Source organism: Plecotus auritus, assembly GCF_963455305.1.
Source record: "Plecotus auritus genome assembly, chromosome: 11".
Taxonomy (NCBI): Eukaryota; Metazoa; Chordata; class Mammalia; order Chiroptera; family Vespertilionidae; genus Plecotus; species Plecotus auritus.
In genome coordinates this window covers 42,917,000-42,937,908 of record NC_137777.1, presented here as the reverse complement: position 1 = coordinate 42,937,908, position 20,909 = coordinate 42,917,000, and the positions used below count along the sequence as shown (strand labels likewise).

At 41.2% G+C, this 20,909-nt stretch overlaps 2 protein-coding genes across 5 annotated transcripts in view; one reads left to right on the top strand and one right to left on the bottom strand.

Moving 5' to 3' along the window:
- Positions 1–1,421: 1,421 nt before the first annotated feature.
- TMEM70 (transmembrane protein 70) lies at positions 1,422–9,023 on the bottom strand. Its single transcript, XM_080646929.1, has 3 exons — positions 8,701–9,023; positions 7,150–7,255; positions 1,422–2,736 (listed from the first exon to the last, which is right to left on the bottom strand). Exons 1-3 carry the CDS (start codon positions 8,893–8,895, stop codon positions 2,279–2,281), a joined length of 759 nt encoding a protein of 252 aa, XP_080503055.1. The 5' UTR covers positions 8,896–9,023; the 3' UTR covers positions 1,422–2,278.
- Positions 9,024–9,103: 80 nt separating this feature from the next.
- The window catches only part of ELOC (elongin C), a 30,130-nt gene continuing 18,324 nt past the window's right edge, over positions 9,104–20,909 (top strand). Inside the window, exons 1-2 of one of the 4 annotated variants that reach the window (XM_080646933.1) lie at positions 14,687–14,788; positions 20,389–20,492. The gene's annotated coding sequence lies outside the window, so the exon portion shown is untranslated. Of the gene's footprint in view, positions 9,255–14,126; positions 14,789–20,388; positions 20,493–20,909 lie in introns of those variants that run through there. The other 3 variants (XM_080646931.1, XM_080646930.1, XM_080646932.1) reach the window with 3 other exon arrangements.

The following is a 20,909-nucleotide window of genomic DNA, read 5'->3' as shown; positions in this document are numbered from 1 at the left end:
TAAAAGTTTAGGTGGAAATAAGCACATGTTGGTAAAAGGTTTCAAGAACTGTGTGATTTGCCGAAACCGGTTTGGCTCAGTGGATAGAGCGCCAGCCTGTGGACTGAAGGGTCCCGGGTTTGATTCCGGTCAAGGGCATGTACCTTGGTTGCGGGCACATCCCCAGTGGGAAGTGTGCAGGAGGCAGCTGATCGATGTTTCTATCACATCGATGTTTCTAGCTCTCTATCCCTCTCTCTTCCTCTCTGTAAAATATCAATAAAATATATTTTTAAAAAAAGTGTGACTTTCCCTTTTTTTAAAATTATTTTTTAAAATATTTTTTTTATTGATTTCAGAGAGTAAGAGGGAGAAATAGAAACATCAATGAGAATTATTGATCAGCTGCCTCCTGCATGCCCCACCTTGGGGATCGAGCCCACAACCCGGGCATGTGCCCTGACAGGGAATCGAACCATGATCTCCTGGTTCATAGGTCGATGCTCAACCACTGAGCCACGCCGGCTGGGCTTCCATTTTTTTTAAAGGCACAAATCCACGGGAGAGGAAGATATGGGGAGTTGTTCAATAGATATTTTCAGGTTTGCAAGATAAGAATGTTCTAGAGATCTGTTGCACATCAATGTAAATATAGTTAACACTATACTGAATTGTACTAAACTGCACACTTAAAATTGGTTAAGATGGTAAATTTTTGTTAGACATTTTACCGTAATTTAAAAATGTGTTTAGCCCTGGTCAGTGTGGCTCAGTTGATTGAGCATCGCCCCATGCACCAAAAGGTCTCTGGTTATATCCTGAGTCAGGGCACATGCCCGGGTTGCAGGCTTGATCCCTAGTAGGAGACATGCAGGAGGCAGCCAATGTTTCTCTCTCCCCCCTTCTCCCCTCCACTCTAAAAGCAATGGGAAAATATCCTTGGGTGAGAATTAACAACAAAAAGAAAGATATACATCACATTAAGTGCTAAGACAGCAACAAGTATATACCTAAGTAACACTGTCAGAACAGGCAGGCAGAGACCCAGCTTGAGAAAGATGTAACCAGCTTACCTGTCTGAGACCCTAGAGCCCGCTGCTAGGCAAGCTGGCAGATCCTAGCAGAAGGCAGGCTCTAGGTGTCACAAAAATGAGCTCTTTTCTACCTGAAGCTATAAGCTTCTAAGTTTCAGACTATGAACTAGTGATGGCCCTGCTGCTTCCCCATCAACCTCCCTTATAGAAGCAAGGCGTGAAGATTAGACTCACCGTCTTGGCAGGCAGCAAGACATTAGGTAGCTCCATGCAGTCTGAGTGTTAACTGTGACTCTGGCAATTAGGACAGTACCTAGCATACACTAGGCACTACAGATCTAAATGGTTTGAGCTCTTTTTGCTCCTGGCTGAAAATCCTTCACAGGAACCAACTTTTTTTTTTTTTTTAAATATATTTTATTGATTTTTTACAGAGAGGAAGGAAGAGTGATAGTCAGAAACATCGATGAGAGAGAAACATCGATCGGCTGCCTCCTGCACACCTCCCACTGGGGATGTGCCCACAACCAAGCTACATGCCCTTGACCGGAATCGAACCTGGGACCCTTCAGTCCGCAGGCTGACGCTCTATCCACTGAGCCAAACCGGTTTTGGCACAGGAACCAACTTTTGTTTTACAATTAGAGGTAAAATCTTAAAATGCCAATAGTTAGCATAGAGATCGCTATTTTATAAAACGTACTATCCACCTTAGTACATGTTCTTTTCCTACTGATAGGATGCACCAGAGGAATGCATGAAGGACCATTTCCCCACAGCTTACCACAGGGAGAACCTTATTACAGGTAGCCCTGTCAGAGAACTGAGGTAACAAGCTGTCACCAAAGGAAGCAGATTAACACTGCTTTCCAGAATATATAAATTTTTTAAGTTTTTAATGTGAGAAAAGATTGTATCTATACCCTTAGAAAAATCCAAACACAAAGGAAAAATAACTCCCTCTTATGTGCCTGATACCCAATTCCCAGCTGAGAGGCAACCACACTTATTACCCATGCATATGCCAGCGTACATGTACATGTATTTTCACACCTTTTAAAACACAAATTGTGGAGTATTGTTTTGTTTTTCAAGCATAGCTTGTTATTATAAAGAAATATAATTCTCTGAAAATTAATCAAAAGTTGTTTGTTACAGTTTTAATTTGTTAACAGTCACTAACAGAAAACACAAGTAAAGGCAATTTTTATTATTATACACGGGAAAATAAATCACATTTAAGCACAAACATAAAAACAATAGACTCATTTCTCATCTTCAAGCTGTTTCTTTTCACTGGTTTCTTCCATATCAAAAGTGAATGGTTTGTCATAACCCATTAGATGGTCATAGTCTTTGGGGTTTGGAAAGAGACCTGGATTAACCAACAGTGATTTTGTTTTAGCGTAAAATGTGGTAAACAGATGTGTGCTGCTTGGAATCTTCACGTCATTCTGGTGAAACACAGTACTGGTTTCTGAAAGCAAAACATTGTAAGTAATGGCTTTGTAAGTGTCTGTCGTGGCCTCATGATACAACCGAATGACATAGCCTTTTGTAATTAAGTGAAGCAGGACCGGAGTGATCACTGTAAAGCTTCCTATGATGCCATAAAATAGGATTTGCAAAGGCAGACTTCCAAATACAACATTATTTTGGGCAAAAATGTATGGCAGAAATGCAAGGCTGAGCGCACTTGTAGAATAAGAGAAACATTTCACACCTAAACAGGAAAGAAAAGGGAGAGGATTAATACTTTTAAATTTTATAAAAGAATCAATCTATCCAATTAATTTTCCACATTTCTTCTTTCTATATCATTAAAACTACAACAAAACACATATAAGTGTTATAACATTCCAGGCTCTGTCTGAAGCACTCTACATATTTTATTCATGAAATCTATAGACAGCCCTATAATACACATGCACAATTATTAACGTGAGGTAATTTGAGATGAGAAAAATGAGGCCCTTGTTCAATGTCACATAGCTACCAAGTTGCAGTGCTAGGATTCAAACCCAGGCCATGTGACTCAAGTCCAAGCCATTGGCCATTCCAATGCATTGCCTCTCCGGATGGGAAATCTGCTTTAGGATTAACTTGGCCTCTACCTCAGTTCCCCAACAGAAGATTTAACAATACTCAAAGATCCTTATGAATACTCTAACAATCAATTCAGTCAGCACATTATCAAATAAAACTCTCTATTAACAAGCACCTGCACATACATAATATAAAATCTTCAAATGGGGGGCTAACTTTATCTAGCTAAGAGCCCAAGCTTAAAACAATAAACTACCAAAAATAAAAATAATACCAGTGGATAGAAATATATGGGAAAGGTATTCAACATATCATATTAGAAAGATTCAACATCAATGACTTCTGAACTGTGTACTTAATAATAATTAAAAAGATAAATTTTGTTATGTGTTTTACCACAGTAAGTAAACAAATGACTTTAAATGTAAATTTCTTTGAATGTATACTTTTAACATAATCCCAATAAAATACCATCTGTTTGGAAAATAGACAAGTTGACATCTTAGACAAACTGATCATAAAGTTAATTTGAAAAAACAAAAATAAAAGGGGGGGAGGAATGTTAGATACTGAAACATAAGACTATAATTAAGATAGCATGATACTGCCCAGTTGATTGGAATGTCGTCCTGTACACTGAAAGGTCCAGGGTTCGATTCCCTGTCAGAGCACACACCTAGGTTGAGTTTGGTCCTTGCTTGGGATACATTTGAGAGAGGCAACTGACCAATGTTTCTCTCACATTGATGTGTGTGTGTGTGTGTGTGTGTGTGTTTCCCTTTCTCCCTTTCTCTCTCTCTCAAAAAAAAAAATCAATAAACATATCCTCAGGCAAGGAGTAAAAAAAAAAGCATGGTTCTGATGCATATGAAAGCAGACAGATCAGTGAAACAAAAGGAAAAATCAAGAAATAAACTTCATTGTATATGGATATTTAGCACAGAATAAAGATTAATTTAAAATAAATGGGCAAAAGTGGTACTGGGACAGCTAGATAGCCATACAGAAAAAGATAAAATTCAATCCATCCTTCATACCATATATCAGGAAAATTCCAAATAATTCAGAGATATGTAAATGTGAAAAACTAAAATCATAGAGGTAGCGGAAGAAAATATCCATGAAGTCCTTTGTAATCTGAGAATAGGAAAACTTTTCGAATTATGACTCAAAATACTGAAGCAATCAGGGGGAAACGCTGGTAAATCTGAACACATTAAAATGTACATAGATATGAACACCATAAACCAAGTATAGACAAATGAGAAAAATATTTGCAATTTCTATCGCAGAGTTGAAACTATAACTATTGAGAGTTATATACTCCCAATATATAAAATGTTTCTAATATATGAGAAGAAAAAAACCAACACTGTACACAAACATGCAAGAAATACAAGCAGGCAGTTCATTGAAACAAAAATGCACCTGGTCCTTAAACAGATGAAATGATGCCAAACCTCAGTCATATGAAACATGCAATAAAAACCACAACGAGATACCATTTTCCCCCCAAACTGGCAAAAACCAAGTTTGACAGCATACTCTATTGGTGAGGCTGTAACAGAGTAGACACTCTCATCCATTACTGCTGGTTGAAGGCTTAGTTACCTTGCATCAGTAATTTAAAAATAATTCCTTCCTCTCACAGTAGTTGCCATGACACTGGTACACATGGGATACAATGTGGACCAAGTTGTCTCCTATATTAAAGCCTCATCAGCCCTTCCATCTACCTCTTTTTTCCCCATTGTCACAGTGTGGTGGGTTGAATAGCATCCCCCCAAAATTATGTCCACCCTGAATCTCAGAATGTCAACTTATTTGGAAATACGGTCTGTGCAGACAAATAAATATTGAGATGAGATCATACTGGATTAGGGTGGGTCCTAACTCCAATGACAGTATCCTTATAAGCTTAGAGCAGGACAGACAGAGAGAAGGCCCTGTGAAGTAGAACACAGAGATGAGTTATGCAGCTACAAAAGTAGTGCTGAGAGCTACCAGAAGCTGGAAGAGGCAAGGAAGAATTCTCCCCCAGAGCCTTCAGAGAGCATGTCCTGCCAACACCTTGACTTCAGACTTCCAGCCTCCAAAACTGTGAGAATAAATTTGTTGTTTTAAGCCACCAAGTTCGTGGAAATTTATTACAAGAGCCCTAGAAAACTAATACACACATATACTTTATTTTACCTGGATTGAAGTAATTACTATTTTTTAAACATATTCTAAGAGCATTTGAGGTCTTGCTCCCTGGCATATGTCATCAGTTTGGCTCAAATAAACTCTTAAAATTTTCAAAAATAAACAAACACAGCCCTAGCTGTTTGCCGGTTTGGCTCAGTGGACAGAGCATTGGCCTACGGACCAAAGGGCCCCAGGTTCGATTCCAATCAAGGGCACATACCTCAGTTGCAGGCTCCTCCCCGGCCCAGGCCCTGGTCAGGGCCGTGCAGGAGGCAACCAATGGATGTGTTTCTCTCACATTGATGTTTCTGTCTTTCCCTCTCTCTTTCTCTAAAAAAAAAAAAGGAACATTCTAGGCTTTCCCATCTTCTTTTGCTCATACTACTCCCATGCTTGGGATGCCTTTCTTTCACACTCTTCATGTTTAAAGTCTACTCATCTTAAATGAGAATATTATGACCTAAGTAATTACTTATTGCTGAATTAACAAAATGTCTGCAAATGTCTTTAAACTAGGACCCACTTGGTAGTTAAAAAGAACCTTCAAGAACGGTGCATCTATATCTTAATGTCTCTTAGTTTTACACAGAAAAAATGTTTCTTCCTCAGTTTCTACATAGAAAAATATTAATCCCTGATAAGTATAGAATGACTTTCTATTATCATAATACTGAAAGAAATCAAATATTAAATTCCTCTTCAAGTTACAACTCTAGAACTTTGAATACCCTGGATAGCTTTCTTCTTACACAAATATTACATCCTACTCACACCAAAATCAATTCCTATTAATATTCTCGTCTTTCTAGAATGGGTTCAAGTGGGAACATTAGATAAATTGATGACTTCCCTGCATTTGCAGGAACAGTGTCTGTGTTCAGAGGAAGGGTACGATGGGGATGACTTCATACAACTCAGTGGCATCAATCCAGGTGTCCCAGGCCAGAGATGTGACACAGCATAGGCTCAATGGCCTAGTCATGTACTGACTTCTGAAGAAATTTCTAAATTGATTATTAGAATAACTTCAGGGCTTCACCCAATAGCAATAATAACCTGTCCTTACTCCTAATGTTTTAAATAGCTAAAAATGTACTTTAAATGTACTCTATTTTAATGTAAAACACTAGAGAACATACAGATTTCCAGAGAAAATTTTAATGATTGATTAATACCATCATGATCAAAAACACAAATGCAAATGTGAGTGTTGAAATCTAATGCCGGACTTGGTTATAAAAAAAATCCTCCATATAGTTCAGGTTATACTTATTTTAAAGATTATATAATGAGATACCTAAGTTCTCCTGATCTTCCCTACTAAATTATTCCATACTAAATTCTAAATTATGATCCAAGGAAAGAGTTTTAAATTTGTAGCAATTTATCACACCATCTTTTCCTTCTCCATAATTCTCGACCACCTGGAAAAGCCACAATAAGCATGTTGAAAGTTCTAAGATGTCCTAAAAAAATGTAAAAAAGTATTACATGCTCATTTTAACTGCCAAATTTTAAAATATATGAAATAAATATTTATTCCCCAAAAATAACCTCTTCAGAGGTATTCTTCCTTTTTTTCTGTATATTCAAACGTTAACTGAATATACACTTTTTGCTGTTTTGTTGTTAAACATCCCAAGAGGTGACCAAAGGAAGGAAGCTTTAATACCTAGCTGTAAGATAACAAAGGCATAATAGACTTCAAAAATCTATTTAAATCTAAAAATGCAAAGGTCTCAACCTCTAAATCTTGTATCAACAAGCCACAAGAAAAAAAATTAGTTTAATTTTTCCTTATGTCTTGCAATTAAGAGGTGCTAAAGTAGCACATACTAAGAGCTTTTTTTTTTTTTTTTACAATTAAAAGGAAAAGACGATACCATTATTTCTGATTACCCACCAAATACTGTTCGGGCCAAATTCCCAGTATAAATCAGTCTTCCGTCTTCTGATTTTTCAACTTGTTTGTGTAAGCATCGAACACATCTTTCCCAACAAATGGGTACCTATTGAAACAGAGACCTTTATAAATAGATAATAAATTGTATTTAGAACTTTTAAATTTAAAAAAAATTAAGATAATGAAGAGAACTTGTCACATGAGGAGATATAAGGAATTCTCACAAATAATCTAGAGCTAAAGAAACTAAACTTGCTAATAGAATGGCTTCCCTTAATTCCAGTCATAAGTAGATGCATGTTGAGTTGGAGTTTGAAGGCCTAGGTTTGCATCCCAACTTCAAGCTTTTTTAAATAGTGTGACCTTGAACATATAAAAACTTTACTGGAATAGTTTCTTCTATTCCACTGTTAATGAGAACATCACTCTCGTTTGTCCAAGTTACATGCATTTGCTCTTCAAAAACAAAAATGTTATTAATGTAAGTAAAACACTGAAAAATCAGATTGTGTAAATTCCAGAATGTTTTTATTACTTCTAAAATATTTATACTATAGCTAGTACAAAAAAAAAAAAAAAAAAAAAAAGTAAGTCTTGAAGGTCTTGTATCTATACCCAGGCATCCCTTGTTTCTTTTAAGGAAATCACATTACTTGAAATCCAACCTCAAATTTCATGGGAACAGGAGTCCCCAGAACATCAGAAAATGAATTTCACAGCACACAAACTTCAAAAGGCATGCGTAATTCCTTTCTGCTGAAATATAGTTTCCAATTTCAACCATGTCTGCTAATCCTGATTATTTCACTCGTCAGGATTGGAAGACAACTGACTCAGATTAAAATGAGAGGATTAGCATCTCCATCCCTTTTCCAGGGAGCAAACGAATTCCTAAAAATAGAACCACCTAATAAAAAACCGAACTCAGCCCCGCGGGTGTGGCTCAGTGCTTGTGCACGGACCTATGAACTGGAAAACATGGCTCAATTCCCGGTCAGGGCACTTGCCCCGATTGCAGGCTCGACCCCCACTGGGGGGAGTGCAGGAGGCAGCCAATCCATGTTTCTTTCTCATCGATATTTCTAGCTCTATAATCCCTCTCCTTCTCCCTAAAATCAATAAAATATATTTTTTAAGAAACACAACTCAAAGTCAGGTTATCCAAGTTCGTAATTCGGGATATAATTTGCATGGATATGTGTTGCAAATTAACCCTTCTGAGCTTCTGCAAAAAGGGCCAACTTATTTGTGGAGAAATAAGTCTCCACAAACCCGCTGGACTTGCTGTAAAGTGCTCGGAACCACCCAGAGAATAACCCCTTTCCAAAGGATGCTCCGAGACTCGCGGGAGCCCTGGTCCCCAGGACCACGGGCTCACGGGCTGTTCCCAAGCCGAGTCCGGCTACTCCTGCGGCCCCCGCAGAGGGCTCCTTCCGCACCACAGGCACCGGCAAGCGTGGGGAGAAGCCGTCTGAGAGCCGGGCTCTCCATGCAGGACGCTGCGCCCATTTCCCTCCCTCACTCCGGCCCGCAAGCCCTCCGACGGCCGACCTGCGCTGGCACGGGACGCCGGAAAGGCTGCAGCCCAGCGCTCCCGCCGCCGACCGGCCCCGAGGAGCAGCAGGAGGCCCCCCGCGAGACGGCCGCCCTGAGGCCTCGGAACGCGATGGCCGCCCACGGCGTCGCCCTCTTCCCGCAGATCAGCCGTCCGGCCGCCAACGGGCCGCCCAACGCCAAAAGCAGCATCCCGCACGTGAGACGTGGCGACGGGCCGCGCAGAGCCGCGCGCCGGGAACCCCGAAGGCTGGCTCTTCACCCGACGGCGGCCTGGAACGGGTCACGCTGGCCCCGCCCCCTGGAGCCCACCGGGCCGGATTGGCCGCCGCACGTGCGCCGAATGCGCGGTCCGCCAGCAACCTTCCCCCGGATCGTGCGTGTTCCGGATCCACGGAGCTATAACGCCGTGACACCGGCCCCTAGCTGCCGCAACCCGCAAACGCCAGCTGCGCGCGGGGCTTCCACATCCCAGAGTCTGGCGCCCCGCACGACAGTGTGGAAGGACTGACGGGAGAACCGCGCGCGAAGGACAAAGCCTGGAAGCCAAGGTTAAATCTTTCATTCTCGTGGGCGTCATTTTCTAGGCCCAAATAACTATTTTCTTTGACACAGAGGAATAATAACATTATAGGATTTGAACGAAAATGCGTGGTAATTTAATGCAACAAGTGGGTTGCTAGAAAGTAAATGGAACTCGTTTCCTAGAATGTTCATACTTGTTAAATTTGTCTTGTGGAATCATTCACATCCATATAAACACTCATTTCCTACTTGTTCAAGTGCTTCAGCGTCTGTTAGGATTGTTAGGAGCAGAGGATTCAGAGATACTGGATACAATTGGGAATCCACAGTGCTCACATAGTGAAGGAAACACTTACAAATAAGCTAAAATATAATTAAATAGACCAATTCACAAAAGGCTACAGAAGCCCATATCACATCACATCATGAGTAATTTGGCCTCACAAGCTTCGTGTTCAGCTTAGTCTTGAAGGATGAGCGTCCGACTAGTAAAAGCACACTTCTGTTTACTATTTGGGAACTGTTTTTGACTCAACATGTTATTTGCATAAGAGGAGAACAAGCTAATAGCCTAAAATAATATCACCTTGGCAACTCCTGTCCACTTTTTCTGGGTACCCAGAAAGATAAAATTATACTACTTGTTTATAAATAATTTCATTCTGAAAATTATCCACTTACATTTTAAAAATTCTTCTAAACAGTGTAATTAGTAGGCAAACATCATCACTTACCCATTATTTTACTGATATGTATTTAACTTTTTCTTTAATATTGTTAAAAAGATAAACTGAGGCATATTAAGAATTTTTAGTTTATTTGAGCAAAAATGTATTCAAATCAGGCAGTACCAAACTGGAAGTGGTTAGGAAAGCTCAACTGATCAGAGCTAAAGGCAGTGCTTTTATAGACAAGATGCACAGGCAAAGCAAAGAACTTATTTGATTGGCTGTAAGTTAAGCAGTTGCATTATTTGGGAAAATTTAGTTGGCTGTTTATAATTGGTGGTGGTTCTTATCCTTGAAGCATTTACAGGAATTGACTCTGGCTTAGGTTTTGGTTTCCCTACTAGGCTACCAAGTACCAGAATTATCTCACTCTAATAGCCTTCTCTTCGACTACTTTAACAATATGCTGAGAAAACCTGCATTTTTATCTTCTGTTAAACTTAGTTTCATCCTACAAATATAGTCAGTAAGTAAAACATTTGGTCTGTTTCTCAAGGTTTCTAAATAGCTAAAATGAAATCATATTCTGAAGACTGTGCTATAAAATTATAGGGAATTGTTATGCATTGTTAAATAAATTTCCCAAGTCTAGTAATTTAGAGACATTTGTTGAATGTAAACTACCTGAATTATATTTAAAAAATTTTTGCTATTTAAAAAAATAAGCTTTGATTCCTTGTTCATATCACCTGATAGGTTCCCTTTAAAAATAGAGGCTGATGGAAAAATTGAAAATGGTGCTCACTTTTAGACTGGCCATCATTATTGTATGTAATTTTTGTTTTTTTTTTAGCTGTCTTTCCTCCCCATTCACCAATACTTTTCCCATCCTTTAAGGTGAGCTTAAGATCAGAATGGCATGATGGAAAAAATGAAAAAAAAAAATTGGTAAAGCTAGTATATTTATAAGAACCCTAAGCCGAAACCGGTTTGGCTCAGTGGATAGAGCGTCGGCCTGCGGACTGAAGGGTCCCGGGTTCGATTCCGGTCAAGGGCATGTACCTTGGTTGTGGGCACATCCCCAGTAGGGGGTGTGCAGGAGGCAGCTGATCGATGTTTCTCTCTCATCGATGTTTCTAGCTCTCTATCCCTCTTCCTTCCTCTCTGTAAAATATCAATAAAATATATAAAAAAAAAAGAACCCTAAATACTTCTTTTTTTAAAATATATTTTTTATTGATTTTTTTTACAGAGAGGAAGGGAGAGGGATAGAGAGTCAGAAACATCGATGAGAGAGAAACATCGATGAGAGAGAAACATCGATCAGCTGCCTCCCACACACCTCCTACTGGGGATGTGCCTGCAACCAAGGTACATGCCCTTGACCGGAATCGAACCTGGGACCCTTCAGTCCGCAGGCCAACACTCTATCTACTGAGCCATACCAGTCAGGGCTAAATACTTCTTTATACATTACTGGTTTAAATCATATACTGGGAGGATCTTTTTAGGAAAAAAAAAAAAATTGTCAACAGATTATCAAGATCTTTTAAAATGTTCATATTCTAAAGAAATAATCAGAAACATGGCCAAAGATTTCTGCAGATACTAATCACAGCATTTCTTAAAATTATTTAAAATGGAAATAAAGTAAATAGACAATATTAAGGAAATAATTAAGTGAATCATGATGCATTTATGTAATGTAATTCTATACAGACATTTTATTTTTATTTTTTTAAATATATTTTATTGATTTTTTTACAGAGAGGAAGAGAGAGGGATAGTTAGAAACATCGATGAGAGAGAGACATCGATCAGCTGCCTCCTGCACGCCCCCTACTGGGGATGTGCTCGCAACCCAGGTACATGCCCTTGACCGGAATCGAACCTGGGACCCTTCAGTCCGCAGGCCAACGCTCTATCCACTGAGCCAAACGGGTTATGGCTCTATACAGACATTTTACATGATGCTGTGGAGATTTTGGTTACAGATGTTTGAGTTTTTGAGATTTGTCAAGTTGGAAAGGAAATAGTATACAGAACCACATATACAGTGTGTGTTACATGCCGTTGAGGCAGCTCTGGCTCCTGGCTCTCCCATGAAAATGACACCCACAATGTCCTGTCCTCAACAGCCCTGCTCACCTCCTGTAGACTCAGCCTATGGCTTCTTTTATGGAGTCAATCCATCTCATATGTGGTCTTCCTCTTTTCCTGCTGCCTTCTCTTTTTCCCAGCATTACTGTCTTTTTCAAACAAACCTGCCTTCTCATGATGTGTCCAAAGTAGAACAGGTTCAGTTTTGTCATTTGCCTCCAGTAATGTTTCAGGCTTAATTTGCTCTAGGATCTACTTGTTCATCTTTCTGGCAATTCATGGTATCCATTAAGCTCTTCTCCAACACCATATTTCAAACCCATCTTTTTCCTATCAGTCATTTTCACATCCATACATAGGAATTGGGAATACGAGGGTGTGGATGATCTTAGGCTTCGTCTCTGATGACACATCTTTCCTATTGGAGATCTTTCCAAATTCTTCCATTGCTGCCCTTCCAAGTTTCAGCCTTGTCTTGGTTTCTTAGTTGCAGTCTCTATTTGAATTGATGAGAGAACTTAGGTAAACAAAATCTTAAACAATTTCAGTGTCTTCACTGTATGTGAAAGTTGTGTATTTCTTCTGTAGTCATGATTTTTGTCTTGATGTTCAAATGCAGTCCAGCTTTGGCACTTTCTTCTTTCACTTTTATAAAAAATCTTTTCAAATCTTTGCTACTTTCTGCCAGTAAGATGGTGTCACATGCATATTTTGTTATTGATATTCCTTTTACCAATTCTCACTCTTCCTTCCTCTGAGTCTATCTAACTTTTTTATGTATGTTCTGCATACAAATTAAACTAATAGGGACCCCAAACGGACCCATGTCTGACACCTTTGCCTACAGGAAACCCTTCTGTCTCTCCTTATTCTATCCTGACAGTGGCTTCCTATCAACAATACAAGCTATACCTCAGAAAAATCAAGTGCATCTATGTAAAAGCTCATGGGGAAAAAAAAATATCTGCGATTTCTGCATTTTTATAATAAGCATGTATTATATTGATTACATAAATAAATGTTAAAGCCCTGACGGGTTTGGCTCAGTGGATAGAGCGTCGGCCTGTGGACTGAAGGGTCCCGGGTTCGATTCCGGTTAAGGGCATGTACCTGAGTTGCAGGCACATCCCCAGTGGGAGGTGTGCAGGAGGCATCTGATCGATGTTTCTCTCTCATCGATGTTTCTATCTATACTCTCCCTTTCCTCTCTGTAAGAAATCAATAAAATATTAAAAAAATAATAAATAAATGTTAAATTAAATTTTGCACAAAAGAAAAAAAAAGTTCTCGACTAGATTCTAGCCTTGAATCTGGCTTTAGCTAGCCTCAGTATCCTCACCTGGAAAATCCTATCATTCCATAATGCAGTGAGGGGAAAAGGCAAGATAGGAGAGAAAAGGACACTTCAGAAGGAAAAGGAGGCAAGATCTGATTGAAAATGGGCCCACAGCCTCCTCTTCTCACCCCATTGCGTCTCCTCCCCACCAAACTCTGAATACCACTACAACCAAAGAACTTTAACAATGTTTGCCAAGGCTTTGATAAGTTAACCCAGGGCAGTCTTTCTGTAAAAAGCAATACATTTTATCTGCCAAATTAACTAAAAATGTCTTCCCGCAAAAGTCATTAATTAGGTCAACAAACTTTGGATCATCTCTTTCCGTTTATGGACATCGTTACACAACAGCGCCTAGTGGAGCAACTTGCAGTGGTGAGCTTCTTGGCCCTACGTGCCACGGTCCTGTACAGAGGCTGAATATTTAGCTGTTTCAGCCTTCCTGGAAGGGTGCCTGATGTTGACCAAAGGAAGCAAATAAAAAGGATAGGCGCGTCGAGAGAGAGCAAGTGAACCAGAGAGCAAGAGAGGGTGCGGGGGCAGAGGGGACGTGGAGTGACAAAGAAGGTCTCAGAATTGAGTACTGGTGGCAGACGCCTGGAATTTCTGTGAATGACCTCAGAATCTAGAAGCGCTGAGCAACCCCGGGGCTGGGTGGGGACGGGGTGGGGGGCGGGGGAAATGTGCTTACTTTTCGGAAAACACTGAACCGTACCGGGAAGAGAGGAAATGAGGCCAGCCGATTGCGCGAGCAGTTGTGATGCTCTTCAACTCGCACTGCAGCTAATCACAAAGGACACAAAAGACATGTTGCTTCATAAAGAACACGGTTTTGTTAGCTTAGAAACCACACTCCCACCTTTCGATCTTTCCTCTGCAGTCTCCGGCCTCCAGGCGTATCCCCAAACGAGAGGCACGGACAACCTCTAAAACTGCCCAAATCTAAAGAGCCAGCGTGAGAAACTACAAATCCCAGGAACCACTGCTACCTCAACCAAACACCGACTGACTCGCCGCAGAAACTACAAATCCCAGGCTGCAGTGTGCGGCCTCGGACCACGTGCAGGTCTCTGAGAACGCTATCCCTGCGGAAAATGGGTCAGGATCGCCGCTGCATGCTGGGAATCAGAAGACCTAGTGTCAGATTGATTGAGATTTGCCAGTGATTGCTGTTTCCCCCTACACTGGCCTTGGGGTACTGTGGTACTGGGAGAAGGGTAGCGGGCGCTGTGCATTTCCTGTGGACGAAAATAGGCCGCACAGTCCCCGCCTCGCCGGATACTAATCTCCCGCGCGTCGTACAGAGAGCGTCGGTGAGCCGACGGAAGTGATTCCCCCAACTGCCCCGGAACCCACGGCGGCAGGCTTGTGGGGGTGGGGGGGTGGCCCTGGAGTGGGGGCTGTGGCGGTGCGCGGGGACCTGGCGCGGTGGCTGCGGTGGCTGCGGGACTGACGAGTGAGTCGCGGGCTGGGGAGGGAACGAAGATCCAGGTCCGCGTGGAGAACGAAGGAGGCTCGTACAAGGCGCGCTCGCTGCCCCGCTGCCCACCTCTTCCCATTTGGGCGGGGAAGGAACGGAAGCTCCCGACCTCCCGGGGCCTCCTCTGCCCCTGGTTTGGGGGAGGGGAGAAGAGGGTGGCGGGACCTCTCCCGGCGCCGTTCGGTGGGCTCGGAAAAAGGCGAAGATGGGGCGGCGGCCGGGGAGACGGGGCTGAGCGCGGGGAGGGTGGAATTAGGAGCATGGCAGCTCTGTCGCTTTTTGTTTTTGCGTTCCCCGTGTGCACTGAGATTCGTCCTTTTCTTGGAGGCAGTCCCTAGCCCTAGGAAAGGGCCCTCGCTCTTTCCAGCTGCGGGAAGTTTACCTTCTGGGCAACTTTCTGGGAGATCTCGGCCGGACTCGGTGGTTTGAGGCTGTCGAGCATCTGCCTCCCAGTCTTGTCTGAAAGGAGGTACCTAGTGTCAAGTACAGTGGCCATTGAGTTTCTTCCATGAAACTAAAACCTCATTAGTAGCCTATAGCTGTGGAGTTCGTGTCACTAATGCCATTATTTCTATTCTGCATCGTCTTCAGAGTAGAAAACAAGCGAAATATCTAGTTATTTTCAAACTGCAAAATTTGCTTTTTAATCCCCTAGTAGTTGTTTCCTGTTCTGTTTAGTGGACTAAAACGATAAATCTCTAACCTCCTTTACATTGTCTGATTCATGATGCTGAAACATCACAGTTCACACGTGGATTCATTCATTCTGGAGATAACAATGGCAAGGCAACAACTATGATCCAGTCATCGGGGATATTATTGTGATTTGGGGTTCATACTTAATTTTTAAATGTATGTATGAGACTTATTATCTACCACTCCAGAAGTACGTATTGTGTGTGTGTGTATATATATATATATAAATTTATCTCAAATTGAGTATGCCAGTTTCATTACTTTATGGTAGTTTTGTAATATAATTAGGCAATAACTTGTGACCAGAAGTTAGAATCAGCCTTATATATCAAGTTCTAAAGTAGTATTAGTTTATGTCTTATAAAATGCTGTTTGGGGGGTTTTGGTAGATTTTTCAGTACTAAAAAGTAAACTGAAAGTCTTTGCAGTTACACTGATACGTGTTAATGAATTTTAGCCTGTGCTAATGTTTACTGTTCATAAGATCAGAAAAAGCCCAGCCAAGTCCGCTGGTGTTGCTTAGTGGTTAGATGTTGGCTGGTCATGGTTGGATTCCCAGTCAGGGCACATGCCTTGGTTGTGGGCTGAGTCCCCAGTGGGGGCGTGCAGGAGGTAGCTGATCCATGATCCTCTATCATCGTTTCTCCCTCTCCCTTCCTCTCTGAAGTCAATAAAAAACTTTTTTTTTTTTTTTTTTTTTTTAAGAAAGAGGATATACAATAAGTAAGCAAATATAGTTTTGGGTGGTGATAAATGTGAAGAAAATATAGGAAGATCAGAGTTAGATAGAGTGTCTAGGGTGAGGGTGTATAATTTTGATAGGCAAGTGAACAAAGATCTACCTCTCGGAGGAGTTGATGTTTTGCATGAAGACCTCAATGATGAGGATGTGAGGAAAGAAATTAAAGATAGCAGTAACTGCAAAAGCAAAGACCTTAAGGAAGTAATGAACTTGACCTGTTATAATTCTAAGGATGCCAGTGTGGCTGGTGTATAGTGAAGGAAGAGTGATGGGAGATGAGGTCAGAGTGATTAACAAGGACTAAATAAGATGGAACTTGATACTCATTTTTTTGTTTGTAATGAGAATCTGTGAGAGGATTTTGTACAGGGAAGGAGCATCTGATTTATGCTTTTGATGACTAGTTGCTGGGTGGAGAATAGACCAGATTGGAGAAAAGTGAGGAAACCAACTCCTAAGGAGTCTTGTTGTGGCAGTGTAACCGGACAGTCAGTGGGTCTGTGCTGCCTGTGACTACTTGAGTCAATTAAGCAGAGATAGGGTTGAGTCATATATGAGTGTTTATTCCAATACTGCCAGCAGTATGGGAGAGCAGCAGGTCATCCACAAAAATCTGCTCTGCAGCCCCCCATAAGCCAGCTGCTTATATAGGGTAGGACAAGGATTATATGGGGAAGTAGGCTATGCAGGCTGGGGTGGGACTCCTTGTTTGGGCAGCAAGGTTGTTAATCTTTCCATGATAATAGGCAGTTCTTGAATGAGAATGGTTCCAAGGTTGACTCCCAGGTCCTGGAGGCACAACTCCCCCCCAGGTCAGAATGTCCTTTCTCTAACCAACACAAGGCAATCATGGTTAACAGAGCATGATTAATATTTCCCATAACCATAGCTAGTCCCCAATCTTCTATTTTTGGCCCTAACAGTAGTCCAGTTGAGAAGTGATGGCTTGAACTAGAGATGTAGAATTGTAAGTTAGTGAGAAGTAGTTTGATTTGGAATATAATTTTAAGATGGACCCAAATGGGTCTTGCCTTCGTGTCTAGGACCCCCCCCCCAAAAAAATTTTTTTTTTTATTTTTATTTTTTTTTGAGAAATCAACTGTTTTGCCCAAGCATCTGGGTGAACAGTAGTGCCATTTACTGAAATGAAGGCTGGGGTGGTTGCACTGGTTTCTGAGGAATAAATCAAGAGATCTGTAAAGGATGTTCTGAGTTTGATAACTAGTAGACAGCTCAGAATATGTGCAGTAGCCAAGTTGGATTTCCACAATTGTTTCACAGGGAAGATATCTGGCTAGGGAGATAATCTGGGAGTCCAATTTTATAGGTGATATTTAAATCTTTGGACTGACTGGAGGACATTGAGTAGAGAGTGTTAGTGGAGAAGAGGGCAGATGTGTGGGAGCACTCTAGTCAGAAAAGCCAACTGTGATGGAAACAGAAAAGAATGTGGCATTTGTGATACTAAAGGAAGGAAATATTTCAGGAAGGAGGCAGTAGTCAACTGTAAAACCCTGCTCCAGTAGGATGAGGATTATATATTGATCATGTGACCAAATAAAGTACCGTAGGGCCTCGGGTTACGTCAGAGATCCGTTCTTACGGCACGATGTAATGCGATTTTCGCCATAAGTCAGAACCCACCTACACAAGCATCTACGTCACTCACATGGAGCACATACACAGCAGTAATGAAGTGAAACAAAAAATTAAAGGAACGATAACAATTCCTGACCTTTACTTGTGGTAAATAAATAATAAAAAACATAAAGCACGTATGTACATACATCGAAATGACAGAATTTTTCTTTTTTTCATAAATACTGTAAACGGGAGATGGCAACGAAACGACATCAAATCCATCGTAACCCCAGGACTGCCTGTTTTGAAGTTTGATAAGAGCCCTTTGAATGCACTAGTGGCCCGAAAGTGATTAGAATAGGTTAAGGAGAAGTGGATGGTAGTGATGATGTATAGCATTTTCATGTGTTGGTGGAAATAATGATAACCATAAGCCCTGGATATATGTGCTCAAGTGGAAAGGTTGGTCTTGGATAGAAGGATGGTTTCTATTTAATTTTTGAAACAGACTATATGGTGTATACATGCAGGTAGGATGAAGGGGGAAAGACAAGGCAATTGAAGTGATTGTTTCCTTTTTTTTTGCTGTGTTTTTTTGTTTTGTTTTTTCACAGAGGAAGAGAGAGGGAGAGAGAAACATCAGTGTTAGAGAGAAACATCAGTTGCCTCCTACACTCACCCCAACCGGGATTGAACATGCAACCTGGGTATGTGCCCTGACCAGGAATCGAACTCACCACCTTTTGGTGCAGTTGAATGACACTCCAACCTACTGAGCCACACCGACCAGGGCTATTTCCATTTTCTTGAAGAAACAAGTGGTCAGGCCAGGGAGGAGATGGGTGTTGGAGGTTTCAAGGAAGCTGTAAATTTTCTCGGAGTAGTCAAACCATTTTTCTAGGATCAATACAATGCTAAGTTCCTACTTAAAGTATGGGCATGAATTTAAAGTTAAGACAAGCCAGAATGGTTGTCTGTTTAGTTGAAACCTGAGCTAGGCAGAAAATTGGGTTTGGTGGAGGGCAGGGAGTTAGGGATATAAGGACAATGAGACATGGGATGAGCAAATATTTTAAAAAACATGTAATTATCTACCATTCTAAATATATACATATAGTGTTTTGTCTTTTTTCTTTTACTTGTGTTTATATATACATATCTCATGTTAAAGTAAGAAAATTCAAACCTGTAAAGAATTTTTGTGAGTTTGAGCCAAACTGTCGACAATTGCTGGGAAGCAAAATCTCAACATATTGGGATAATGCTCCAGAAAATAGCAGTTTTTCATTTATTTTTAAACCTTACAATCAAAGGAGGAGATGGAGGTAGGTTACATGACATCCATTGGTGATAGATTAGCGATGGGGGGAGAGGGGGAGGGAGGTCCTCTGGAACTGGATAAAGAATCCTACATAATAAAAGGCTAATATGCAAATGACCAAATGGTAGCATGACGGGTCACTATGAGGTGCGCTGACCACCAGGGGTCAGACACTCAAAGCAGGGCCTGCCCCCTGGTGGTCAGTGCATTCCCACAGGGGAGCACCGCTCAGCCAGAAGCCGGGCTCACAGTTGGCGAGCACAGCAGCAGTGGTGGGAGCCTCTCCCGCCTCCGTGGCAATGCTAAGGATGTCCAACTCACGGCTTAGGCCCACTAAGCCGTCAGTCGGACATCCCCCCAGGGCTCCCGGACTTCGAGAAGGCACAGGCCAGGCTGAGGGACCCTCCCCCAAGTGCACGAATTTCGTGCACCAGGCCTCTAGTAAAATGATAAACACTTCTTTTACTGGGTACAGGATAGTTAGCAGTCACAATTAACATGATAACAATAACAATGAAGGCATTTGTGGTATCTGTCCTAGGCCCAGGGCTTTTGGTTGTGCCCTGAGGGGTTCAGAAAAAAGGGAAGTGACAAGTTACCCTGACATTTCAATGATACCTTATCTTAGATACAAAAAGACAATAAGGTCTGTTAAGGTAAAGATTGACCTTGTCAAGCCCTTGCCAGTTTGGCTCAGTGGATCGAGTGTCAGCCCTCGAACAGAAGGGTCCTGGGTTTGATTCCAGTCCAGGGCACATGCCCAGGTTGCAGGCTTGAGCCCCAGTAGGAGGCGTGCAGGAGGCAGCTGATCAATGATTCTCTCTCATCATTGATGTTTCTATCTCTCTTTCCCTCTCCCTTCCTCTCTGAAATCAATAAAAAATATTTTTAAATCATTTTTATAATGCAAGAATCTATACTTAAGTATATACTATATAGTGCGAATACTTGCTCATACTTTTCAAACCAAAACAAAGGAATTTGGAGATCATTCTCATAGGGAGATTAGGTAGTTTCCAGGGGTGAAATAGACAGACTCAGTGGAAACACAAGGCTGGAGCTGGAAAGTTCTGTGCTGTGTGGGAGCCCCTCTGCTTAAGAAAGGTGGGAAATTGGGAGTTCCAGGCATTTGTAGTAGAGAGAGGTTGAATTTCCACTGGGTTCAGTCGTGAAATGGTAGAGCTGAGAGGGACTTAAAGACGCAATTTACCCCCCCCCTTTTTTTTTTCCACTTAGAAAGTGAAGAAACAGAAGTCTTAGCACTTAACCTACTTGCGTCTCAAGATAGAAATGCGAAGATACTGAATTAGTCCTAGGAAACATAAAATTCCAGAAATCATGTACGTACAGGAGGAATACACGTTTCATACACTTGCATTATAATTAACAATTTATGGTAGTGTGCAAAAAATGTGAGATTGATGTTTTGGTTATCATAATTTAATAAAATGTGTCTGTACCCTGAAGTCTTTAAAATTAAATTGTTTTAAAAATTAGAATTCATGCCTGGCAGGTGTGGCTCAGTGGTTGAGTGTTGATCTATGAACCAGGAGGTTTTGATTTGATTCCCTGTCAGGGCATCTGCCCTGATTGGGGGCTCGATCCCTAGGGGGGACATGCAGGAAGGAGCCAGGTGATTCTCTCTCATCATTGATGTTTCTATCTCCTTCCCCCTCTCCCTTCCTCTCTGAAATCAATACAAATGTATATTAAAAAAAAAAAAAAAGAATTAGAATTCATATTGACTTAATTTTATT

Bases quoted from the DNA above. Each gene is read 5' to 3' on its own strand.
- TMEM70 (XM_080646929.1), bottom strand. From the start codon at position 8,895: ATGCTGCTTTTGGCGTTGGGCGGCCCGTTGGCGGCCGGACGGCTGATC. The intron at 7,256-8,700 runs GTCGGCCGTCGG...CTGTTTCAATAG, and splicing joins GGCGTCCCGTGCCAGCGCAG to GTACCCATTTGTTGGGAAAG. The intron at 2,737-7,149 runs GTGGGTAATCAG...TTTCCTGTTTAG, and splicing joins TTTGGCCCGAACAGTATTTG to GTGTGAAATGTTTCTCTTAT.